At 40.2% G+C, this 21,895-nt stretch overlaps 1 protein-coding gene across 5 annotated transcripts in view; it reads right to left on the bottom strand.

The window, feature by feature from the left end:
* Positions 1-21,895, bottom strand: part of LOC109634879 (phospholipid-transporting ATPase ABCA1) — a 162,965-nt gene that overhangs the window by 83,686 nt on the left and 57,384 nt on the right. For 4 of the 5 annotated variants that reach the window (XM_020095670.2, XM_020095668.2, XM_020095673.2 and 1 more), the window contains 8 exons: positions 12,964-13,186; positions 12,125-12,346; positions 8,702-8,906; positions 8,329-8,445; positions 7,646-7,817; positions 6,271-6,402; positions 5,503-5,642; positions 4,450-4,587 (listed from right to left, as the gene is read on the bottom strand). In XM_020095670.2, coding sequence (XP_019951229.2) covers positions 4,450-4,587; positions 5,503-5,642; positions 6,271-6,402; positions 7,646-7,817; positions 8,329-8,445; positions 8,702-8,906; positions 12,125-12,346; positions 12,964-13,186 — 1,349 coding nt within the window. Of the gene's footprint in view, positions 1-4,449; positions 4,588-5,502; positions 5,643-6,270; positions 6,403-7,645; positions 7,818-8,328; positions 8,446-8,701; positions 8,907-12,124; positions 12,347-12,963; positions 13,187-15,619; positions 15,843-21,895 lie in introns of all 5 variants that reach the window. The other variant, XM_020095672.2, reaches the window with a different exon arrangement.

The raw sequence follows: 21,895 nt of genomic DNA, 5'->3' as shown, positions 1-21,895 counted from the left end.
GGGAAAAAAATAAAGCAATGAAGATCAGACTATTGAAGCAGGAATAAACTAAAATAGAGTAGTAGAGTTCACACCTCAAACAAATTCACCAAATCAAATTTTTTCCATATCAAATTTTTACACCCACATAAACATCAATCACCTTAACATGCCTGATGTTTTTCCATTTAGATCCAGATTCTTCCCTGACCTATACTGCATCCCTTTTAAAAATGCTTTCCATTCAGCAGCTTTAGTGCAATCACATTCAAAGTGGTGGAAACATAACCTTCTAGTAGACGGAACAGTTCTCACAATTTGATGTGCACTGACAGAAAAGAGGAAAATCAAATGAAAATTTTCTTAAATATAGTCGGTAAAAGAAAAAAAAAGAACTTTACTGTAAAAGGTTTAGTTGTCATTCTGAAAAAACTGTTCTTCCACACTTATGAGGCCAAATGAGTCATTCTCGCTGCGCTGGTGTTTCTGCTGGAGGCCTCATCCATGTGATTACGCTCTGTTGTCTGCACCACTTGGCTCCAGACTGAAAACATGCAGCGACTTTGATTACGATTATTCATGTTCACCTCAGGATGAACTTTAGCGATGCCTTAACTTTTCATCTCGTGACATTATCGGATAAAAATCACACTCTTGTACGTCTGTGTGAAAACATGCTGCCTCACAGAGCCAAACGCACGCTGCAGAATTTTGATCTCGCTGAGGTGTTATTTTGAACAGCAAGCAGCGGATCATGACAGGTTCGCCGCATCAAGCGTATTAATCTCCAAACATGATGAGAAACGCTCGGTAACAATCTGACTGGAGGCACCCTTTCTGTGTCAGTCTTTGTTGCATAAGTCCTCTGCTGAGCATGGCATCTTTTTTTCTTTTTTTTGCACTGAGCTGGACAAATGTGTGTCTTCACAGGTCGTGTTATCCCCGGGACAAGGACACGCTCAGAGGTCACTAGCTGCAGCCTGGTGCAGCCATTTTGCTTGGTCAACTCATTCAGCTCTCTCTCCCTCCCACCCAGCCTGCTCTCTTTTTGTGCCCTGTCACCAGCTGAGCTGCTAAATCCATCCGTCCTCAGTTAAGTATCGCTGCCTTATGCTACGCCAAGCAAGTCTGGCTCCATACACAAACTCAACAAAATGCAAAGCTGAATGAATGTCCACGACCCAGTCAATTTAACATACGGAGGGAAGAAAAGCAATGCTTATGAAGGAGGGGGGGGCGGAGGAGATTGCTCCAGGTTTAGTTTGACTGAGCCTGCTCATTTTGTGTGTGTTGCTCAAAATCACAGATGATTTTCCGATAGGGATTTGTTGCAGTTTACGAGAAAAAATAAATAAAAACACACTGCTACGTCCGTGAGTTGGGAGCAAAATAAATGTGCTTGGACTGCGGATGGTCCACAAAGGTATTCTGATTTATAGGGTGTTGTGGCGCATTACAGCACAAAGTGATATATCAAATGGAGTCGGGGTGTGTTCAGGTAAATTGGAAGCGCTCACACAGCGTACAGAAAAAGCGAGGCTGAGAATCTGGTTTTCTCTTATTTTTGCTTCCTTCCCTCTAAATCACGCTGATGGGAATTGATTTGCAGTTGAGTGAGGCCGGACAGATATTATGTACATTGGCAGGAAGATGAATTACCGGACTAAACTGTATCAACTGCCGTTTTGTGGCAATCAATCCAAATCAATACATTTTAAAATGAATTGAAATGGGCTGTCCACGAGTTAACAGAAACCCATGGGCTGGTAGTTTCGATTACAAAATTAATAAACACTCATGCACGTTAAATGTCAGATTTTGAGAGTTTTACAAAACATTTTGACGAACAAAGTCCAAAATGATAAACTAATCACTGTACAGTGAGTAGTGCTGTCCGATTGCCACCAACCAACAAATATAAACCATCATGCATTGCGCTTGTGACAGGAAGAGAAATGGCGGAGAGGAGAGAGGGCAGCACATCCCAGTAATCCTCTACTCCTTATCAAGAATATCACAATTATTATTTATTAATTGTTATCATGAGAAGAAAGACCTGCGTGTTTTTATTTGCCAGCAATGTCACATATGTACATCCCCAATACTTCTGGTGGGGTGGTTTGTGGTTCTACATTTAATCATGGTCGTTTCATTGTGCTTTCACTTTAGTTTTCCGCCAGCCAACCAATTACCAGCTCAGAGAACTCACTATATATTCCTCAACATCCCTTTATAGTGAGTAGGAGATAGTCACAACCATTAACATCTGCTACCACGATGTCTACTGAATGAAATCTGCAAGTATTTGTTGAAGGTTACAACATTCAATGTGAGTATTGCTTTAAATCTAATATGTGAATATTACAGCTGCTTCTCGTCTCCTCCATTCATTTCATCTTATTTCATTGACAAGGTCAGGTTTAACACATGAGCATAACATTTTCAGATATTTATTCACATTTTAGAATATATATATATATATTCTAAATATATATATATATATATATATACATTTCTACTGTGAAAGTGGCTCCTACCTTACACTTATCTTTATTCCTAGGATAAAAATGCATAACTAAAAACTCATGTAACTGTAATCTTAATCTACAGTAAATGAGATTTGATACAAACGTCCAACTTGAATTTCCTCAGTAAATTTGATTTCAAGTCTTGGAGGAGAGAAAATGATTCTGCCTCTTGACAGGAATTTTTAAACGGATTTCATTTCAACATTACGCTGATTATTGAATGTTTAATTAAGTTTCAGCTTTCTACTAATAATATTTCTCACATTTTCTTTGCACCCCTTGTTTCTCACAAAGTGGATCACCCACCTACATATGACACATTTAATTTTAGCCTAAATGCAACATTCATTAAATCGGTTTCCAAGATGGGGTTTGAGATTCTCAACACCATCATAGACAACTATAATATAGTGTTTATTGCATATTTAAATGAGTGAGTTAATGTCATTTAACTACATAACTATTGATTAAATCCAAATAACCAACTCGAGAGATGCTAATGTTTTTACTCTCTGTGATTACATGGCTGCAGATACAAGCTGTTCAAATGAGAAAGTTACTGAGTCGGTGGGAGAAATCCCAGGAAATAACAGGTTTCATTAGCTATGCAATCAAAACATATTGGTCCATGTTTGTGAGTGAGTGTGTGTGTGCAGGTGTATCTACAGTCTGTAAAATACGATGCCATGAGAGCGACACAAGATAAAACAAAGAGAAATTGCTAATGTTATCAGGAAAGTTAAAAGGTCGAGGCAGAATGTATGAAATCTATTAACAAACATCATCTTTCAGGGACAATTTCTTGCATATTAAGTGTGGCAATTTTATAGTAATCAACTTTCAGTAATGATGGAAAAATGATTAAAAATTGATAATTTTTACATTTAAATCTTCATCTTCTATGTTAATTTTCTAATGACAGATGAATAAAAGAGACATTGAAAGTCACCATAAATGGTAAAACTGTGAGAAGTAATTAAATATCAAACATGTCAGCGCTCACTACTTATAAAGAGAAATCAAATATTCACAGTAAATGTTTAATGTTTGGTACGTTCACGTTCCTTTAAACCAATGAAATGTGCAAACAAGAGTTTCGACTGTCAGCAACCAAATAAGCCTCGACAGAATTTAATAAGCACAACGCCGACTTACATTAATCTGGTCAACCTGTCCCTGTGAATTATCTAGAAGGAACGACAACAACACAAGTCCAATTTCGGCCTTCAGCTCTTTCATTCAAATACAATATCTGTGTCCTTTCATGCCTAATGACAAACCTTAGTAACGCTGTTGTGCAAATACGAGAAGAGGCACAAAACGTGACTCACTCAGGCAGCCAGAATGTGGGTGTTCTCATTATAACAGAGTTATCTGCCGCTTCGGATTGGAGTGAAAAGACTTGATTAGAGAGAGAGGAGCTAATGACACAGTGAGGGTGGAATGTCACTCAAAGCACATTAAACATTTAGAAATCTGCTGAGAGAACGTGTTACTATAACGTCCACGTCCTGCTCTGAGCCCCCAGCGACCACAAAGTGCAGGCCACAGAGTGACAGGCCGGCCGATACGGCGCACAATTAGGGCGGCTGTTAAGTAGCAACGTCAATTAAGGCTTCTTGGATTCACTTGTCTTCACTTGCATTTCAATCTGTTCCAGTACAAATTACAATTCCTTTCCACCCACAACTGAGTGTCACAGAGAGTAAGGCAAAGACAATAAGTTGTGAGGGCCGCTCTGGATGGTTCATTACCTTAACAGCTCTTATACCGAACACGTTTGAGCCTCGTCAGTTAAAAGTTTACCTGTCGGCCACAGTTTGGGAAAGTTTCTTGGTTTTGACAGAGGTCAAACGTGCACTGTGAATCCCAGTCAATCTTGCAAACATAAGGAACTTCAAAGCCTTCAGTGGAGCTTGTGTTCTTACCACTGATCTCATACCTTGCTTGTATTTTAACAGTAGTTCCCAGATACCCCTGCGGGCGTAGGGGTCCACTCCTGCTGTCGGTTCATCTAAGATGACGATTTTTGAGCCTCCAACAAACGCTATAGCCACGGAGAGTTTCCTCTGCATGCCACCTGGAACACATAACAATTCGTATCAGCTGCGGTAACTTTGTGATATATTGCATCTTGAAAATGTGCTTTTATCTATCTAATAAAATGAGAAATCTCTGTCTGTGACTCACATAGCTTGAGAACCATTCATACTTGGCATTTGTATTGTTAAAAGCCAGAGAAATGCAGTGTCCAATGCAAATTGGACACGTGATACATTCAATATTACAAATAAAGAGGTAGCCGGCGGTCTGTAATCGATCACGACAACAGTGCATTCTCAGCAACTGACTCTCCAGCTCAGGCTTCTGTGTACTGACTTGAGCTTCACTGATCTTAAACAGGTGAAAAGCTCTTTGTGCAGCAGTGGTAGTGCAGGTTCAGGGTTCTGTGAACTGAACCTGGAAGCTATTGGAGAAGCTATTGGAAGCTGATTATGGAATAAATGTGTTGAGAAGTTCCTCCCCAATGTTTCACCGCCTTTTGTGCGCAGGCTGCCATCCACTCATAGTGAGCTCTTCAAAATGCATCCAATGTAGTGTTAATGTAGTGGAAATGGAAATAGATCAACCTTGAAAGTCATATTTCAGTGATTTTGCTCACAAGCAATCCATGACTGGGGACAATTCATCAAACAGGACCTGCTCATGCCTCCCAGACAATGAATTACAGCCTGTGACACACAGGTACAGTGCATGTGTATGCAGAGGCTGCTGCTTGTACATGTGCCGGCATAGGAGCGGTGTAACAGAGCAGCTTTATCCTGAATAGAAAAGATAATTTAAAGATGATATATCGTCCCTGGGGGAAATGAATGCACCGAGCACACAGACTGATGCAGACATCAAAAACATAATTTACATCTCTGCATAATTTCATTCAGACCTTCTGAGATACACAAGATTCAAAAAGGTGTCAACAAACACGCAGACACACCTGACAGGTTCTTAGCGAGTTCCTTCCTCTTATGTGGTAAACCAACGTCCTTAATCATCTGGTCCATCTCAATTTTCACCTCATCACGGCTGTGTCCTTTCAGCCGAGCGTAGAAGTAGATGTGCTCCTCCACTGTCAGCCTGGAAAAGGTGAAAATAATATTGTTTGAGTGACGTGTGAGGAGGCCCCGAGTGACCGCGGAGGGCAGCACGCGCCACTTCTTCATATGCAGCTGTTTGAATTATCCAAAGCGTCACGTTGGAAGCACTTTGCGAGATGATCCACTGCACTTTTTGTGAGCTGAAGTAATATGCTGTAATGTCTACCTCAGTGTTTGCATGAATATTTTAACTCTATTTAATATAGGTGCTTCGACTGTCTGGGATTAATATTAATGAAAGTAATTTGCAGGTGCTGAGCCATAATGATGATGTAGGACTTGTGTCAAGTTGCAGGAGTCAGTTTGTGCAGGGAGAGAAAAGAGGGGACTCGTAGGGTGAATTTAAAACACTGCCATAGCTGGGAATGACGCTATTAGCAGAGATTTAGGGGACATTTTATTTTTTATCATAAAAAGGCAAAGGGATAATGATGTGTTGATGTGGAAAATAAGCTGAGACCGAGCCCTCGTTACACATGTGACTAAATTTCTCTTTAATGATTTTTCCTCCCTTTCTTCTCCTCTTTTAATAAACCAGAGGCAAACCATGATTACACTAATGGCCGGCTGAGAACATAGACGGATGGTTATCTGCTTAATTCACTCACTCATTGAATAAGACGTTGTGCTGTGGGCACATTCCCAAATACTTCCTGATTCTGTCCATGTCAGTGAGGATGTCATATCCATTGATGAGAGCTGTGCCTGATGTGGGCGGGAACAGTCCTGTCAGAATTGACCTGCAGGGAAATAAAAGACACAATATCCTGATTACAAACTGAAGCATGGAGATGTGAGACTCGGGGGTCTTTCAATTTGAATAATGACAAAAGACCTTGATGATGTCATGAAGCAGCGTGGGATCATGGGAGCTGTCTGATGCAACTCATGTTCATGGATAAGGTCATGTATAACAACTTTTTTTTACGTTATGCTGCAAATGAATAATGGTGATTATTATGAGTGACCCACACAAACAGTGGTTTGGTAACTGGTAATGTGTTTTTTTTTCCTTTCAGCCAAAATGAATATACAACTTAACATGTTTAGACATTGTTCCATATCATATCTTTAATTTGTGTTTTTGATTTTTAATACATAATCTCTACAATCATGAGGAAAAGATCCCTACCACTGAGAAGCGGTTTGTAGAAGATGACAGTGAATTAAATTTATTCCCAGCTTCATTTAAACATACAAGTCAATAGATGTATTGTCCAATTTCACCAACACTATAATAATATAATCCTAATTTAATTTTCATAATAGAGGAATTGAACCAGCTGTCTAACACATTACTTTATCAAACAAACTGGAGCATTGACTGTCCACATTGACAGTCTGCACACTGTCCATCTCCATTAACTTGTATCAGGTCATTAATGATGTGTTAATTACAGACGAGCCTGAGCAGACCTTACAAAAGACTGTAACAGAGCAAAGGATAAAAGCAGAACTGGTTTGTGTTCAACCCCAGTTGTATCAGTGAATGTCACAGATAGATAAGATGCTCTGGTGTCTCCGTAGAAATGCATTCACACAGAGCGTCAGTGTGTGACAGTCCTTCCTGTGTCCTTTCTGTTATTGTGCTCCGTTCTGTTTCGTTACAGAGGCTCAGAGCGGACGCCTTCCCTTCAGCCCTTAGTCTTGCATCACTTGCTCTCCCTTCCTCTCTTCCTCTCTCGCTCATTCTTTCTGGGCCACTGCGTTTCATTTATTTGCTGTCATCCCAAAACCCCTTCCAACCTTTCCACAATTTTTTAAACAGCAATTAGATAACTCCCGCTATCAACGCAGCGGCTGACTCCGTGTGATAAATGTCCTCTCAGAAGATGTCACTCTTCTGAGAGCAGTGACCACTGAATTGATGTAGCGGCCGTGCAGTCAGCATTGTGTACAAGTTAGATTAGTTGCACCCTGTGAAATTACATGAACACTGAGCCCAGTGGCAGAGCATGGGGGGAAAGAGATAATGTGACTCACATTGTGGTTGTTTTTCCAGCTCCGTTGTGGCCGAGGAAAGATGTGATCTGATTCTCATAGAAGTCCACAGTTAGTCCGTCTACGGCCAGCTTCTTTCCTGTTTTGTAGATTTTGACAAGATTGCGGACTGAGACCCCTGCCTTCATGTTGGACGGCGTTTTCTCCAGATATTCTTTAGAGAAGCACAGAAACAAACAGAGAAATCCATACAAAAGCATGTTATTAAGTTGATCTAACATTAAAAAGCCTTTTTAAAGACACAAAGCCAAATTAAAATGCAGAAATACATACTATTAAAAAATAACAACAAAATCATGCTTGGTAATATGTAATGAGGCTGCGAATACTGCAATACAATGAGATTGCTTGGCATCATATGGTTAACAAACACAAAATATTACTTTTCCATGTCCTATAGTCAAAAAGGAAAATTAATGCATTCCTGCTCAATAACCAACTTGAGCTGACTCCAAAATTAATTGGTCACTGTTTTGTTATTTCTTGAAATTCCCCTTTTACCTTCAAAGTAAACTTTATTATGTCCCGATGTGACAAATTAGAGGCTACTGCTTGTTTGCGACCCATCCCAATTAACTTACACCTCTTATTAGAACTATATTCCCTATAATACTTGTGAGTAATTCTTACCAACACATAATAATACAAGTTATATGAGTTTTTACCATGATGTACGTTGTAGTCTTTCAAAAACCCGGGGTCAACATGAGTCACTGAGGCTCTGCCACACCAGTAAGATGCAGTGAAAGGGAAGTACCATGGCTTAGGGATTCCATATTGGCCTGGGAACGAGCGTGAAGAACATGATTAGCATTTCAACGATGGCTTGGCTGGAGGTAATACGGAATTTCACAGTGTAGGTTTCCCCGACACAACTCCTGTCTTCTTTTAATTAGAATATATGAGGAAAAGCATCCGGCCGAGCCTGTTAGGATCACAGCAACTGGCTACTGTACATGGAAGAACAGTAAATACAGCACCACATCTGTAAATGTTCCTCTTTTCAGAGGCGATTAAGGAAGTTGAGTGAATGACTACCTGGGAAAACATTCTCAATGTACCAGGTGAGGATCCAGTATACAGCAGAATCAAAGAGCATCATGATGATGGACAGTAAGAACGTGTAGCGTTCGCCCTCCTCTGGACTCTTGTTGATGTTGTGCCACTGAATACCGATGCCTTGCTCCTCGTACTTTGAGAAGCTCTCACAGCCGTAGCCGAAGGCCACACATGACAATAAACTCTGGGAATGAAAGAAGTGCAAGAAAAAACATCGACAGTTAAAGGAGTTTGTTGCATTTTTGGAAATACACTCATTTAAAAAATTAAACTTTCTTTATTCTAAACCCTGCAGTTTGCCTGGCATCTGGTCTTGGCCAAGAAATAAGTGGCTGAATATGAAATGAATTGGTATTTTTACACTGCACAGTTTTAACAAAGTTTAAACAAACAAGATAGCAAGTTGTAATTACTGAACTTTTGAGGTTGGTGGACTTTGTTTAATTTGTTTCCAGCTGCCTTTAGTTGCAAAATAGAACAGAACTTTTTCCCGGACCAAAGAGGAACATTGTCTTTGGTTCACCAGTTTAAACGAACATGAAGACTGAATGATTGAAACAAGCGACAACATAAAAAGAACTACAGGCTGCACAACTGACATACAGGGATGAAAGTCCTTTAAATGTCCTCATCTGTTGAATGAAAAGTGTGATTAAGCAAATGTCACTGAATCCATTTGCACCAAAATGACCGGAACAGGAGCCAGAAAAGGAAGAATCACATTTTGATGTGGATCTGGAGTTATTTCCCCCCCCTACTTTCCTTAATACTGCAAGATACAGCATTTGTCAGTTTTCAGGAAGTAAAAGAATGGGTTTTAGTCTTTGGCATTAATTGGTGAACATATACAGTCTACTGAGATCCATGCACAGATGTCAGCTGGTCCAACTACTGCGCTGGCATCTCTGAGGACTTCCCATCTTGATGAAAACAAAGATGGAGACCAAAAAAATGTATGTGCTGCAAAATGAAGATTTGTTGGCTCTTTCATACAGTAGGAAACTGCAAATGATGCGTTGCCCACGAGACATCATCTGCAGCGGCATGTCACTCTGCCTTGCCATGTTGGCTGCCAGCTGTTTTACCATGCCTCATTTGCTCACAGCATTTTCGCTCCGGCAGCAGCGGTTGCAGAAGCGCCAGAGACGAATCGTCGTGGATAGGTCCACCCACTGCTGCGTTTACCGGGGAGAGAAGCTCCTCAGTGGTGATGAACCTCTAACCTGGCTACTCGCACTGCATTCAACGTCCTGGGTCATCTTCCACTGCCCGTCTACTGCCAGGCAATCATCAGAAGAGGAGAGGTGACAGCAGGGCTGGCGCGCACCCATGCTTGACCTCAGTATGAATGGCAGACAGAACGGCAGGAGCCTTTCCTTTAGTGTTGCAGAAAAGGGCAACGAGTCGGGAGGAAGACAAACCTCCTCTATTGAACACTGCAGGTTCAGCCACCCCTCAACAAACACCGTTGGTAGAAGGAGTAATCAGAGTTCCAAGAAATCATCTTTTTGAGAACACGGGTGAGAGGGTCTGAAAAAAATGTTTCCTTTTTAAAACATTATAGTGCTTTCCTTGCTGTTTGAGCAGTATTTCTTAGAATTAACTGGATGCTGAAAAACAAAGGGGCAGCTAGAGCAATAGATTGGTAATTCGTAATCAGGGGATAGAGGACATTTGTTGTGAATTAATCCTCTCTCCTCCCTTTTATCCTTTGTGTTTGTTTTTGAGGAATCTCAAAAACAACAGTTAGTTAGCTCTATTTAAATTGCAGTAAGATGCATTGAGTCTAAACAAATGCATATGTGTAAATCACTTCCCAGTTGCTACAAAAGCAGAAATTAATTACCTAAAATCTGATAAGTTTTACATTATTTTGCAGGAATGATGATTTTCTCCTCATGACGTTTCCAGGGCTGAGATTAATTGAATTTTTCTGGTTTTCCAGAACATAAAGGAACTCTCTCTTGTTTCAACTCTTTAAAAGCTCGAGCTCAAAGAGGAGAGAAAGCAGTCAAAGCGCAGGAGATGGGAAGTTGGATTGTGACTGTGCCCTGTCTAATAGTGGCCCTCTGATACGCTGCCGGAAGCTCTCCTTTGGCACCGAGCTGCAATCAAAAACTGTTCATATAAATTTAGGTGATCTTTTCAAATTCTGTTCCGATTAAAGACTTCATTATCAAGGACGATGTGGGGAAGAATTTGTATTCCACGGCACGAAGTGGCTTCATCTGAGCAAGGAGAGAGAGAGAGAGAAAGAGAAAGAGAGAGGGAGAGAGAGAGAGAGAGAGTCCTCTGCACACACACATCTCTGATAAAGTGTGGGGATGAACTGGATAGTGGTTTGGTCAGAGGAACATTGCTCATGCTAATTAGAGGGCTAGAGGACTATCCATCTAGTTGGAGCAGAGGAGAAAAATCTCAGAGCTGGGAAGAGAAACTCGCAATGGCACTTTGTGTAGGGATTAAATGAGGTTTGCAGAGCCTTACATGCAAAGCACCTACCTAACCTGCATGCAGTCTGTGAAATGAAATGCAGCGAGAAGTTTCCTTACAGGAGATTTCACAAGATATGTTTGCGAAAAGCAACATTTACAAAGTGACTTCTGTACGGTGCACATGACTACTTTTTTAATTTGATAACTAAGAAGCATGAGATTGTTTTTTTCCTGCCCACACAAACCTTTTACTGCACCGTCGAGACAAAATAAAAAAAAAGGAGAAGAAGAAAACATGACCTGATTTAAATTCTGGGAGGATGCACTCGCACAAACGGCAGTGAAGTTTCAAAATTTTTTGTGTCTTTGTCTGCAGAGAGGACAGCTTGAGGACAAATGATACCAGCACCGCCATAAAGGTCACGGAGAAAGGCTATGCTGAAAGTTGAGCAATGGTGCACTATTTATCTTTATCCCTTAGAGGATAGCAGAAAATCCCTGACTTCCTTAGTGTGCGTCTGTCTAGTCTCTTCTTTTATGTAAATAAAATCTTTCATGTTTCTGTCATTTGTCCAGTTCTAAAAAAACTGCACAAGCTAGTGCCAAAATATGTCAGAGCATGTGACGGCATGAATATTTTAAAACAATTCCGTCATGCTCTCCTGTTGCAATTTAAATTTCACCGGACCCTCGATCCATCTTGGAGGCACCCACTTCACACATTATTTATCAGGAGACGATAAAGACGAATCTATGACAGATATTAATGACTCTGTGAATTTACTTCCCTTCATAACAACCAGGAAAGGATCAGGAACAAATGTCTAATGATTGCCAAAGTGTGATTACAGTGGCGAAAACATAACCTCGGAATATAACACAAACCTCAGCCAGTCCTCATGAATGATAACAGCGGGGCAAAGACATTAAAAATAAAAAAACGTGTCAGCGCCGGAGACAGACTCACCACAGCAACCTTGGCCCGGAAACCCATGACGTCCCTCCAGGCGTAGCAGAGGATGTGCGGCAGATAGAGGACAAAGTAGATGAGGCCGCCGCACGCCGCCGCTAAGTTGGCCTTAGAGAAGAAGACGCTAATGAAGAAGCACTGAGTGATGGTGGCCAAACAGAACACCAGCAGGAAGACGAAGATTACCGAGGGGTCGCTGTACTGCAGCACTTTCCCGTACTGTGGCAGAAGAAACAAATGAAAGATGGAGGAGAGAAAGAAATGCAAGCATCTACAGTATATACATCCCAAAAACACACAGCAATGATTAAATATCAAGCGAGCAGGAAAGATCAGACAGTTTGATTCTTATGGCTGATTTGTTAAGGCAGAGTAAAAGGTGACTCATTACTGGATGCCCTGAACATTTTTCCCATGATGTGATTTTAAATACCACAATTGAAACAGTCGTTAAATGTGTCACCTTTTTACTCTGCCTGTTTGAAAGAGGACCCTTCTCTAATTTTGGAGAGCAACCCGTGAATCCATCCAGTCTCCCACATGACACCATGACGTCTTCCAGGAGCCCAGGTCGAAGAGCCAGTTCGGATCATGGTGCTTTTGTGATGGATGCAGTTATGATTAAAGAATACACTTTGTATGAATGTTCATCACTGAAACCATAAATTTACTTTCTCAAGTACAACAGTGTTAGTATCAAGTAAAATCATCTATTTCACTTCAGATTGACAACTTTGACTTTCAGCAAAAGTCTCATTGGAGAGACTTGATGGCAAAAACTCTCCAAAACTAGTGCCGGGTCTCCTTGAATCACTGTTTAATCACTTTGAAATCACCTTTAGTATAAGGGCGAGGAGGATGGCGCTGACAGCCAGCAGAAGCACACTGGACACTGCCCAGCTCAGCCAATAGATGGCACTCCTCAGGCCCATGATCCTCACTGTCTCCTTGATCCTCGCCTCTTTCTCACCAACGATACTCTTAACGATCATGGCCACGGAGTAGATCCAGGCTAACGTCATGTATAAGGGAAGCGAGCGAGCCAGAGAGCGGAGGAACCTGAAGGATGGAGGGAGCCGTACCAGATAAGACCATGACCCCATTTGCAGAAACAAGCTCTAAACACACACGCGGCCATCTTATCAACTTATAAGCGGGATAAGGGGAACATTTTAGCGACAGTAGCATTCAAGTATCTATGGCTGGCTGATAAATCTAACTCCAGCTTCCACTCTCCATTTAAAAAATGCTTTGGTTACCACTTCTAAAGTAGAAGCAAATGTGTGGCTCTTGAGCTGCTAAACGCTGTGTGTGGTGTGTCTGCAGTTTGTTCCAGGGTGCGTCCATCAGCGTGTCTTCTTAGCTGAAGGAAACCATTCTGCTGCAAGAGGGTCTGACGGGATCGAACCAAAACAGTGAGAGAGTGGTCATAAAATCAAAACAAGGAGCTGAAAGAGGCTAAAATACTCTGAGCTGCAAACTGCATGGTCAGGTGTTATTTCTCATCAGTTTCAAGTGACCCCTTGACCCCGCCGAGTGCACCGTCTATTGATAAACAGTCTTATTGTGATGTATGCATGATTACCTTAACAAATAAAACATAAATGAATATAATCAACTCTGACATTTACTAAAGTCTAAATGGCAGTACTTGCTATACTATGTTGCTCTTTTCCATCTCAGTCTCAGACATTTTATTTATGTTTAGTCCTGTGAATATATGATTGATGACATGTCAATAGCTGTCTCCGAACTGTGAAGGTTGTCTCTGCCACTGGCACGTGCGTTATTTTCTCGGTGTCGTGTTGCACAACAGATTAATCAAATTTTAATGACGACAGCTAACACGACAAAACATTTGGGAGGTGGTTTCATGTTGTCAAAACAAGGACGTTCTGTTTGGAAGCTGATGTGACGGGTATTGATCATCACTGATCTGTTTGTTTGGGGTTTTTTATATCAAGAAGATCTCGTCAAACACCTGGATTCAGGGGAATTGAGACGGAGCCAAGTGTGTGAACAGTGCAAACATATCAGCCTGGCTGCCACATAATGAATGCATTAACTGCTCCATAATGGAAGAGGGAACATGTGTAAATCGACAGAGGACTCAGGTGCAGAGGACAAAACAGGTTGTTGTCACACCTAATCCAGATACAGCCTTGTGATAATTAGCATTTGATTTGCTATTATGATTATTAATGTGCTGAAAATGGCTGTGAAATTATCATTTAGAACGGGCCTGTGATTTGAATGCTCATTGTGCTTGCAGTCGCTCCACCAAGGCACAGCACTAACTCAATTTATTGTTATTAATGTTTACAAATTGTTGATGGCTCGCAAACACATTAGGCTGATGGGAAATTACATTTCACCCAGCTGTTCAAATATCAGATTTTATTTACCAGCCACATTTTCAAATTATCAGCTAGAATTGATTTGGCCGATCTCAATCAACCATCCTTGTTCTTCTGCTTTATTAGCAACGCCCAGAGAACAAGGAGTCTTTCAAGGATGTGCTTCATCTAAAGGTGAAGAATATAATGTGTCATGAGGGGTCTCCATTTTGTGATAACAGTGTTACGTGCTTCTATCCTAATCGATCATTAAGCAGAAGATCATGTCAACAGATAAAACACGAGAATTAAATCCCATGCACATTATATATCTGGAAGAATAGATCTGGAATATAAATCTGAATAAAATCCTTTGGCAGGTGGTCTATAGTTCAAAACCAGTCTGAGCACAGAAAACAACAGCCAAATATATTATTTGTATGTGATTGCCATAACATTGCGAGTATTAAAAAAACATGAACTTCAGGATTGTAAAAAGTATTTTAAACCACACACTCGGGCCCCTCAGTGAATATGAGATAGCTTAACGGAATATTCCAGTGGCTGAATATAATTTTTCCAAATGACATTACATAAGCCCTCCTGACGTGCGGGGCACAGAGGAAGAGGTGATGCAATTTCATGAAATAAAAAAAATATTACGGCTGTGACTTTAATTTGATTTAATTGGCTGCATGCTCAATAAATTAGCTCAGGAGTAATGATTTGAAGAATCAGGACTAATGATTTGATGAGGGCATCATTAACTGGTTATGATCAGTGAAAACATCAACACACAAAGCATGAACACTTATCTGACCTGAATGACACAGAGGCAAAAGATTATTTGCTCAAATGCATTTGGTAAGATGCTTATTTTTCCTTTTCGTGCTGCTTTTGATATTTAACTGTTTATTTCGATTTGTAAAATTATCAGTATAGTTTTTATGAAAAATATGTTTAACACTTAAACACACTGAATACAAAAGTATGCCAGTGGTAATTATTGTGTTAGTATTTCTTGGGTTTTCTTCACCATATAATGCAGCTGAAAACATATATGACAATTTAACATTTGCATACAATTTAACAATATATTATCAAGTTGATGCTTTGTGTTCTGATACTTTCAATCCAGCGACTCTTCTCTACTGACCTTAACCATGATACTTATGAGCAAACAGGGAACTGCGAGCAGAACAATGTTCTCTGTGAACCTTGAGGTCCAGAGGGCGCCGTTTTGAATGCCAACGGCTCGAAGCACCTCCTTGAGCCGCAGCTCCTTCTCCAGCACCAGGCTTTTGATGCTCATGCACACGGAGTACATGAAGGCCAGCACCAGGAACATGGGGAGGATGCCTCCAATACTCTGAATGAAGCTGTTTGTTGAGAGAAACAATCAAAAAGGTCAGGACTGCACAGCGGCAAAGGGACTCACTAAAACTAATGCAGTCTAATGCAGCAGTCCGGAAAACAATCCTCCTACTTGCAATCCAAAAAGTTGCATGTGCTCTTGTAAAGAAGAGAGAAAACTATTTTGCAGATATCAAAAAGTTAACAGTCACAATGGACAATCAACACAATCCAAGATGTAACAATGGAGCACAGTTCCATTTGGCCATATTCATTTTTACACTCAGCTAACCTTCATAAACTTGGTGCATCAGCTCACTCGAGCCACTTAGTGCTGCGCCTCGTGCCAAAGATGATGCATGATGTGATTCTGTCACAACACAATGAGGTGATATTAAACTGGCTTCATAATGCCACCAAAATGCCATGTCGATACCCTCCCCGCTGTCAATATAGCAAAGTGCTTCCTCTCCTTTATTAGACAATGAAGGAGGGATATCGAATAGATTTTGACGGTATAGATTTCACATATTGCTTATGCTTGCATAACATAAATACTGGGCGCATGATAATGCAAGGAAAGCACTGTTCAGTACAGATGTAGAGACGGAGCCAAAACTTAAAGTGCAGTAATTGGCAGAATGATGTTCTTCTTCAAAGCAATTAACATAAATAACTGATCAAAGTGCACTTCGAGTACGTTTGAATGGAATGAATTGCTCCAGTAGTTCCAGTTTTATTTTAAATGAATTCCATGCATCAAAACATCTCTAGTTAGCGCCACATAATAGTTTTATCTCAGAACCAGTAATTTGATTTTTTTTTTTATATTCCTTTTTAAACGGGTGTATATGATGTTGCTATAATTGTCTTTTAAAGTTGTTTATCTGTCCTCAAAGTCAAATTACAACAGCTTTTATTTTGGTGAATAAATAAAACACATTTTACAAACTTCACTTGTACCAGTATTCAGTTTCAGTCTATGCAAAATATTGTTTGGCTCAGACAGTTCAGTGAATGAATCCACTGCTGATGAAAGTACCGGACTGTCTTACAAACACGACAAAGAGATTAAGTTTGTTCCGCTGAGACCTTGAAGGAAGTTCAGTTATATGAGAACTTGAATGAGAGAGAGAGAGAGAGAGAGAGAGGGAGAGAGAGAAGCTTGTTTTTTTTCGAGGACACTTCCCCTGCCCTCGTGGGATGGATCATTTTCAAACGGGGCCTTGAAAGCAGCGAGAGAAGAGTATCTTAAAGTTCAGACCCTCATGAGATTACACAAATAAAATCTCTTCTTTAAAATTGGAAATTGACGGAGATGTGAAGGGATCGACAAATCGTTACACTTTCACAAATGAAGCCAATGCTTTGGTGCCTTTTTTGAGGGAGGAAGGCAGACGCAGCTCACCTCCCTTCTGCATTCAGTTGAATACTAATACAGCTCCTGATTCTACCCTGACGTCTGTGTAACAGCTGACAGCCTCGGCGAGTTAACTCCTTCTGTCTGACTTCTAGCACTGGAGGGGGAGAGATCAGTCATGCACACCGTGTCTGACGCTGACAACCTTGCCACCAGATGCTCTTGAATTAAACATTGGTTGATCGATCAAAGGTGCTTAGGTAACAGAACTCCGGGCGGGTCCGTGTTACAGGGCTCCGGTTACATTAGCAGCCTGACCTAAATTTAGGGAAGCTGGAAGACTCATTTCGCAGTAAATCGAGAGATAGTAGAGCACAGCCTCCCCAGAGGTTGGCGTACGATGCTAAAAAAAAAAAAAAAAAGCTTCCTGTCTCCTTTTGAACATATGTACTATGCAATTTTATCTAATAGCTGGTACAAATTATTGCTCAAAGAGCTGCTTCTGCTAGAAATGTAGTATATTTCCATAAACTGAAAAGCAAAGCTACATTTTGAGACATGGCTAGAAATAAAAGGTTATCGCTCAAGTACAAAGTGAATGTGTCAGCATTTAAAGAACAATTGATGACCATTAACTTAATAATAAAAAAAGGTAATATTAAGTAATATTAAATCAATACTTTTTCCAGTAAAAGCCTTTTCTAAAGAAAAGAAAAGATAAAATCTATCTGTATTCAGGTCTGTTTGCTTCTGGAAGTACAGCAGCTTCACAGACACACATCAAAGTGGGGTGTTGAGAACTGTAAGAGGTAAAGAAAGGTTTTATCTTTACTTTTTTATTTGTTCATTCAGCTGCTGCTGCCATTTTATAAATTTTATAGAAGGATGATTTTTTTAGGAGAGGAAATACACTGAGATGTCCTGGACTATAACTTAAACCAGTTCACAGACTATAGTGAGTGTGGTGCCAAATAAATGAACCTTTGTACACAGGTTTGGTCTCTGTAAAAAAAAGAAATTAGTCACAACACAAACAACAAATATCTATTTATTCATCTAACACCATTACACTTTTACTAATAAATACAAATTGCTTCTACTTTTCATAATGTTTATTTTAAGACTTTTGTCAACAAACCTCTTTGAAGACTAAAATTTAACTCAAGTACTCATTAGTTGGGATGAATATTTCTTACATGAGAGATTGAAATAAGTTTTTCTTTTGAGCCCAGTCATGAAAAAAATTATCCAAGTTTTTGATAACTTAACTTTTTGTCAACTCCCCCAAACATATTATCTTACTCATACAGCAAAAACATCTGATGTGGCATAACCTCAAGTCAAATATACAATGAGCTGTGTCAAGTCACAGTCTAAAGATGAATAAAAAGTACACTACGCATGCCTGTCAATGATTATTTTAAATTCCAAATGCAAAACTAAAAGCACATTAAATTAAAAATACTCCAGAGTTAATGTGCTTGGACGGTTTGAATAATGCAGCATCTGCCATCCTGCCTCTGTCCGAGACTCCGAAATGCCAGGTCTTAAAAAGTGTCACACTGGATCAAATGAATGAATAAACACGCTCATTAATGCACAGCTCTTATTGCTCACTCAGCTTCAAATGTTGATTGGCTACACACGGACACTTTGCATTCTGCACATTTAGCAAGTTAATAATGGCCATTTGAATAAATCTACTGCCTCTGCTGTACTTTCAATTACTCCAGTCGTTCTCTTACGCAAACAAGGATTGGTGATCTTAGGAAAGCTGGAATTTTTGTGTATTTCAGGTTTTTAGAAGTATAGGGAGGCAAACAGGGAATATTCCCCGATGTTATTAATACAGTATGTCACTAGAAACATGAAACAAAACATCAACCGCAGATTTTTGCTTGTGATGAGCTTCAGATGTCCCAATTATGCTCAAGTATTTCACTCGCTCTCAAACACTGCAGACATTAGTTTAATTAGCTACTGTCGCCGGACAAAAGCGTCTCGCCCTCACATCCTTGAGTTAAATATTCCTCGTGTCCACTGCGGGCCTGTGTTATTGCTGAAAGCAGCCTCAGATCTCACATCAAGCCCGTGTGAATGTGAAAGACCCATTGATGGGGAGCGCAGCCTCGGGATCCAAACAAGAGATGCCTCTGATTCGGGAGCGTGCGGTGGCACAGAGGCCGCTGATAAAGCACCAGTTTATGTGCTATCAGGCCCCACAGCGGTCAAGCTTTATCCCATACCGTCATATCAGGCCTGTGCACAGTGTGAAAATAAAGACAAAGACAGTGGGAGCTAATACAGTTTGGTTATCTCAAATTCAAAATGCCAACAGGGTCAGCTATGGTTGAAGTGGGCCAGATTGCTGGTGGTTCGTCGGCTGCCTTACAGTCGCACGTTGTGAGGGGGAAATGCGGGATGTGACGGAGGAAATGGTTTCTCAGGGAGTTGTGATGCCGGGAGTGTTGATGAGTGCGAGGTCAGTGCAGTCAGTGAAGCCTTGTTGGCTGAAGTTTGTAGAGAAAGTTGAAATATTGGTTTGTGTGAGATTGAGGGAAACAAAGATAAAACTGACGCCTAGGAAAAATGCATCAGTTTTTGGTTTGTGATATATATGTTGAAAAATCAAGCATTAGTAGAATATTTGTACTTTAGGAAAACCTCTGGCTACCAATAAAAGGCGAAATGGAAAAAAGAGGAAGGAGCAAAGATAAGAAAGAAAACAAAATGATAATAAGGTCTTTCCTGAGCTTCTGTGAAATTATTTAATTTTAAATTCATTTTTAAATGTGTACAAACCTAAAATTAAAGTGCCACCCACCAGCTTCCACAAAACATAAACTTTCATCGTTTTGCTAAAAGCAATTAAATTCAGCATGTAAAACTGGAACTATAACCACATTTATATGAGACCAACATACTTTCAAGCCATAGATTTTATATTCATATATATTATTCATCTCATAATACCAAGGTGGTGAACTTTTATATTATTAATGGAACATCTGAGAGTATCTAAACATAGATGTTTTTTTTATTAAGACATTTAAAAGTCAAATTGGACCTTTCCCTAAACTCAGATACAACCGCCCACAAACATGTTCAATCCAATGCACAATGTTCTGTCCTTCCTTTTGGATGAGAAAACCCAGCCACAGATCAAAATAATTACCAACCCAGTTCTTTCTCCCATCATGCCTCTCTGTGTTTTAGCGCATCTTCCTTTGTGTGATTTCACTCTCAATTATTTATGAATGAAATAGCAGTTTTCAAGTGTTAATAATTTATAGAAATGCCCAAATGGCTCAGCAGGCGAGAGAGTAAATGGTGGAGGGACTGAGGGCATTGTGGTGCTTTATGGTTCCCATTTATCTTCTGCAATTATTAATCCTTTGTTTTACGAAGACGGAACTGAGGCAGCAGGGGCTGGCGTCAGCAAATAATCTTCACCATGAGCGTGTAATTCTAGATCATTATCAAACAACGATGAGAGGTAAATAACGACACACAGAAATCAGGGTGCTTCATTTCAAGATGGTTACATACTGAGTGTGGAACATCCCACCTTTGATACTGCAGTTCGATGCTGTCATATAAAGTTGTCTGGGGCTAATTTTTTAGTCGAGTCAAAAACAGGCATGTAAGAAAATACCCCAAAAAAGCAGAAGTTGGGGACGTCTCATCTTTCATCCGCAGCACGTCTACTAATGTATGAAGTGGAGGGTTTTGTGCCTCAGCTAATTTGAAATGACACGATTCCTGTCAGATGAATATCTCCGCTGGGCGCAGTAGTTAGTGGAACTTCCCTTTAATTAGAGCTACTTTGTGTATCCAGTAAAAACCAGCAGCCACAGAATGCAGTGCAAAGCAGCGAAGCTACATGTAATGTTCAGGGATAGTAAGCTCTGCATAGAGAGTCAATACAAAACCCCAATGATTATTAAAACAGCTGTTTTTTTTAAATACAGTTTTTCCTTTTTTTCCCTTTTATTCCAAGACAATCATACGGTACTGGATTGTGCATTACTATTATTCAACACATGCTTCAATGGGATAATTGTAGATATTAGCAGCCCTACATGCATCTTCAATATAATGTCCTTATTTCCATTCTCCTATTTGCTTCGGCCTCTTTAAACATGTTGATCCAAGCACTCCCTGAAGATTACTGTACTGTAAACTTTGTGGTGCCCAAAGCACAACATATTTTTCAAATTACATCCCTAATCGTTGGAACTGCGTTTCCCATGGGAGTGTGAATATTTTGTGTCTACTAAAGAAGGGGGCGCATTGTGTTGTTGGACTTAAATCTCCCTGGTAATTATCTTTCCTCTTGATGGCATCGCTGGGCCTTTGCTTTATTAACAGAGATCGTAATGCTGTGTGGATGCGAGTAATTTCCCAGACTCTGAGGAAATCTTGGCTTCGGTAGATTCGGAGTGATACCGCATCATCTGCGTCCCTAGATAGATGATAGACAGTGATAGAAAGTGAGCGCTATCAGTGGATACACGCGCAACACAAATGGAGTGCTGCTATCAATCTTTACATGTGATGGAGCTGTGAGTGGAGCTCTGAGCGATCTGGAATAGGGTACGCACACTTTGTTAAAATAAAATGCCTGGGAAATATAAAGAAGGAAGAGACTTGTGTTGGTTGATTTAATAATTCAGCATCCATCAACTATTCAGGGATTTCCTGTGGTTTGACTAAAAT

Source organism: Paralichthys olivaceus, chromosome 22, assembly GCF_024713975.1.
Source record: "Paralichthys olivaceus isolate ysfri-2021 chromosome 22, ASM2471397v2, whole genome shotgun sequence".
Taxonomy (NCBI): Eukaryota; Metazoa; Chordata; class Actinopteri; order Pleuronectiformes; family Paralichthyidae; genus Paralichthys; species Paralichthys olivaceus.
The sequence above is the reverse complement of the archived record's forward strand: the minus strand, read 5'-3'. Positions and strand labels throughout refer to the sequence as shown.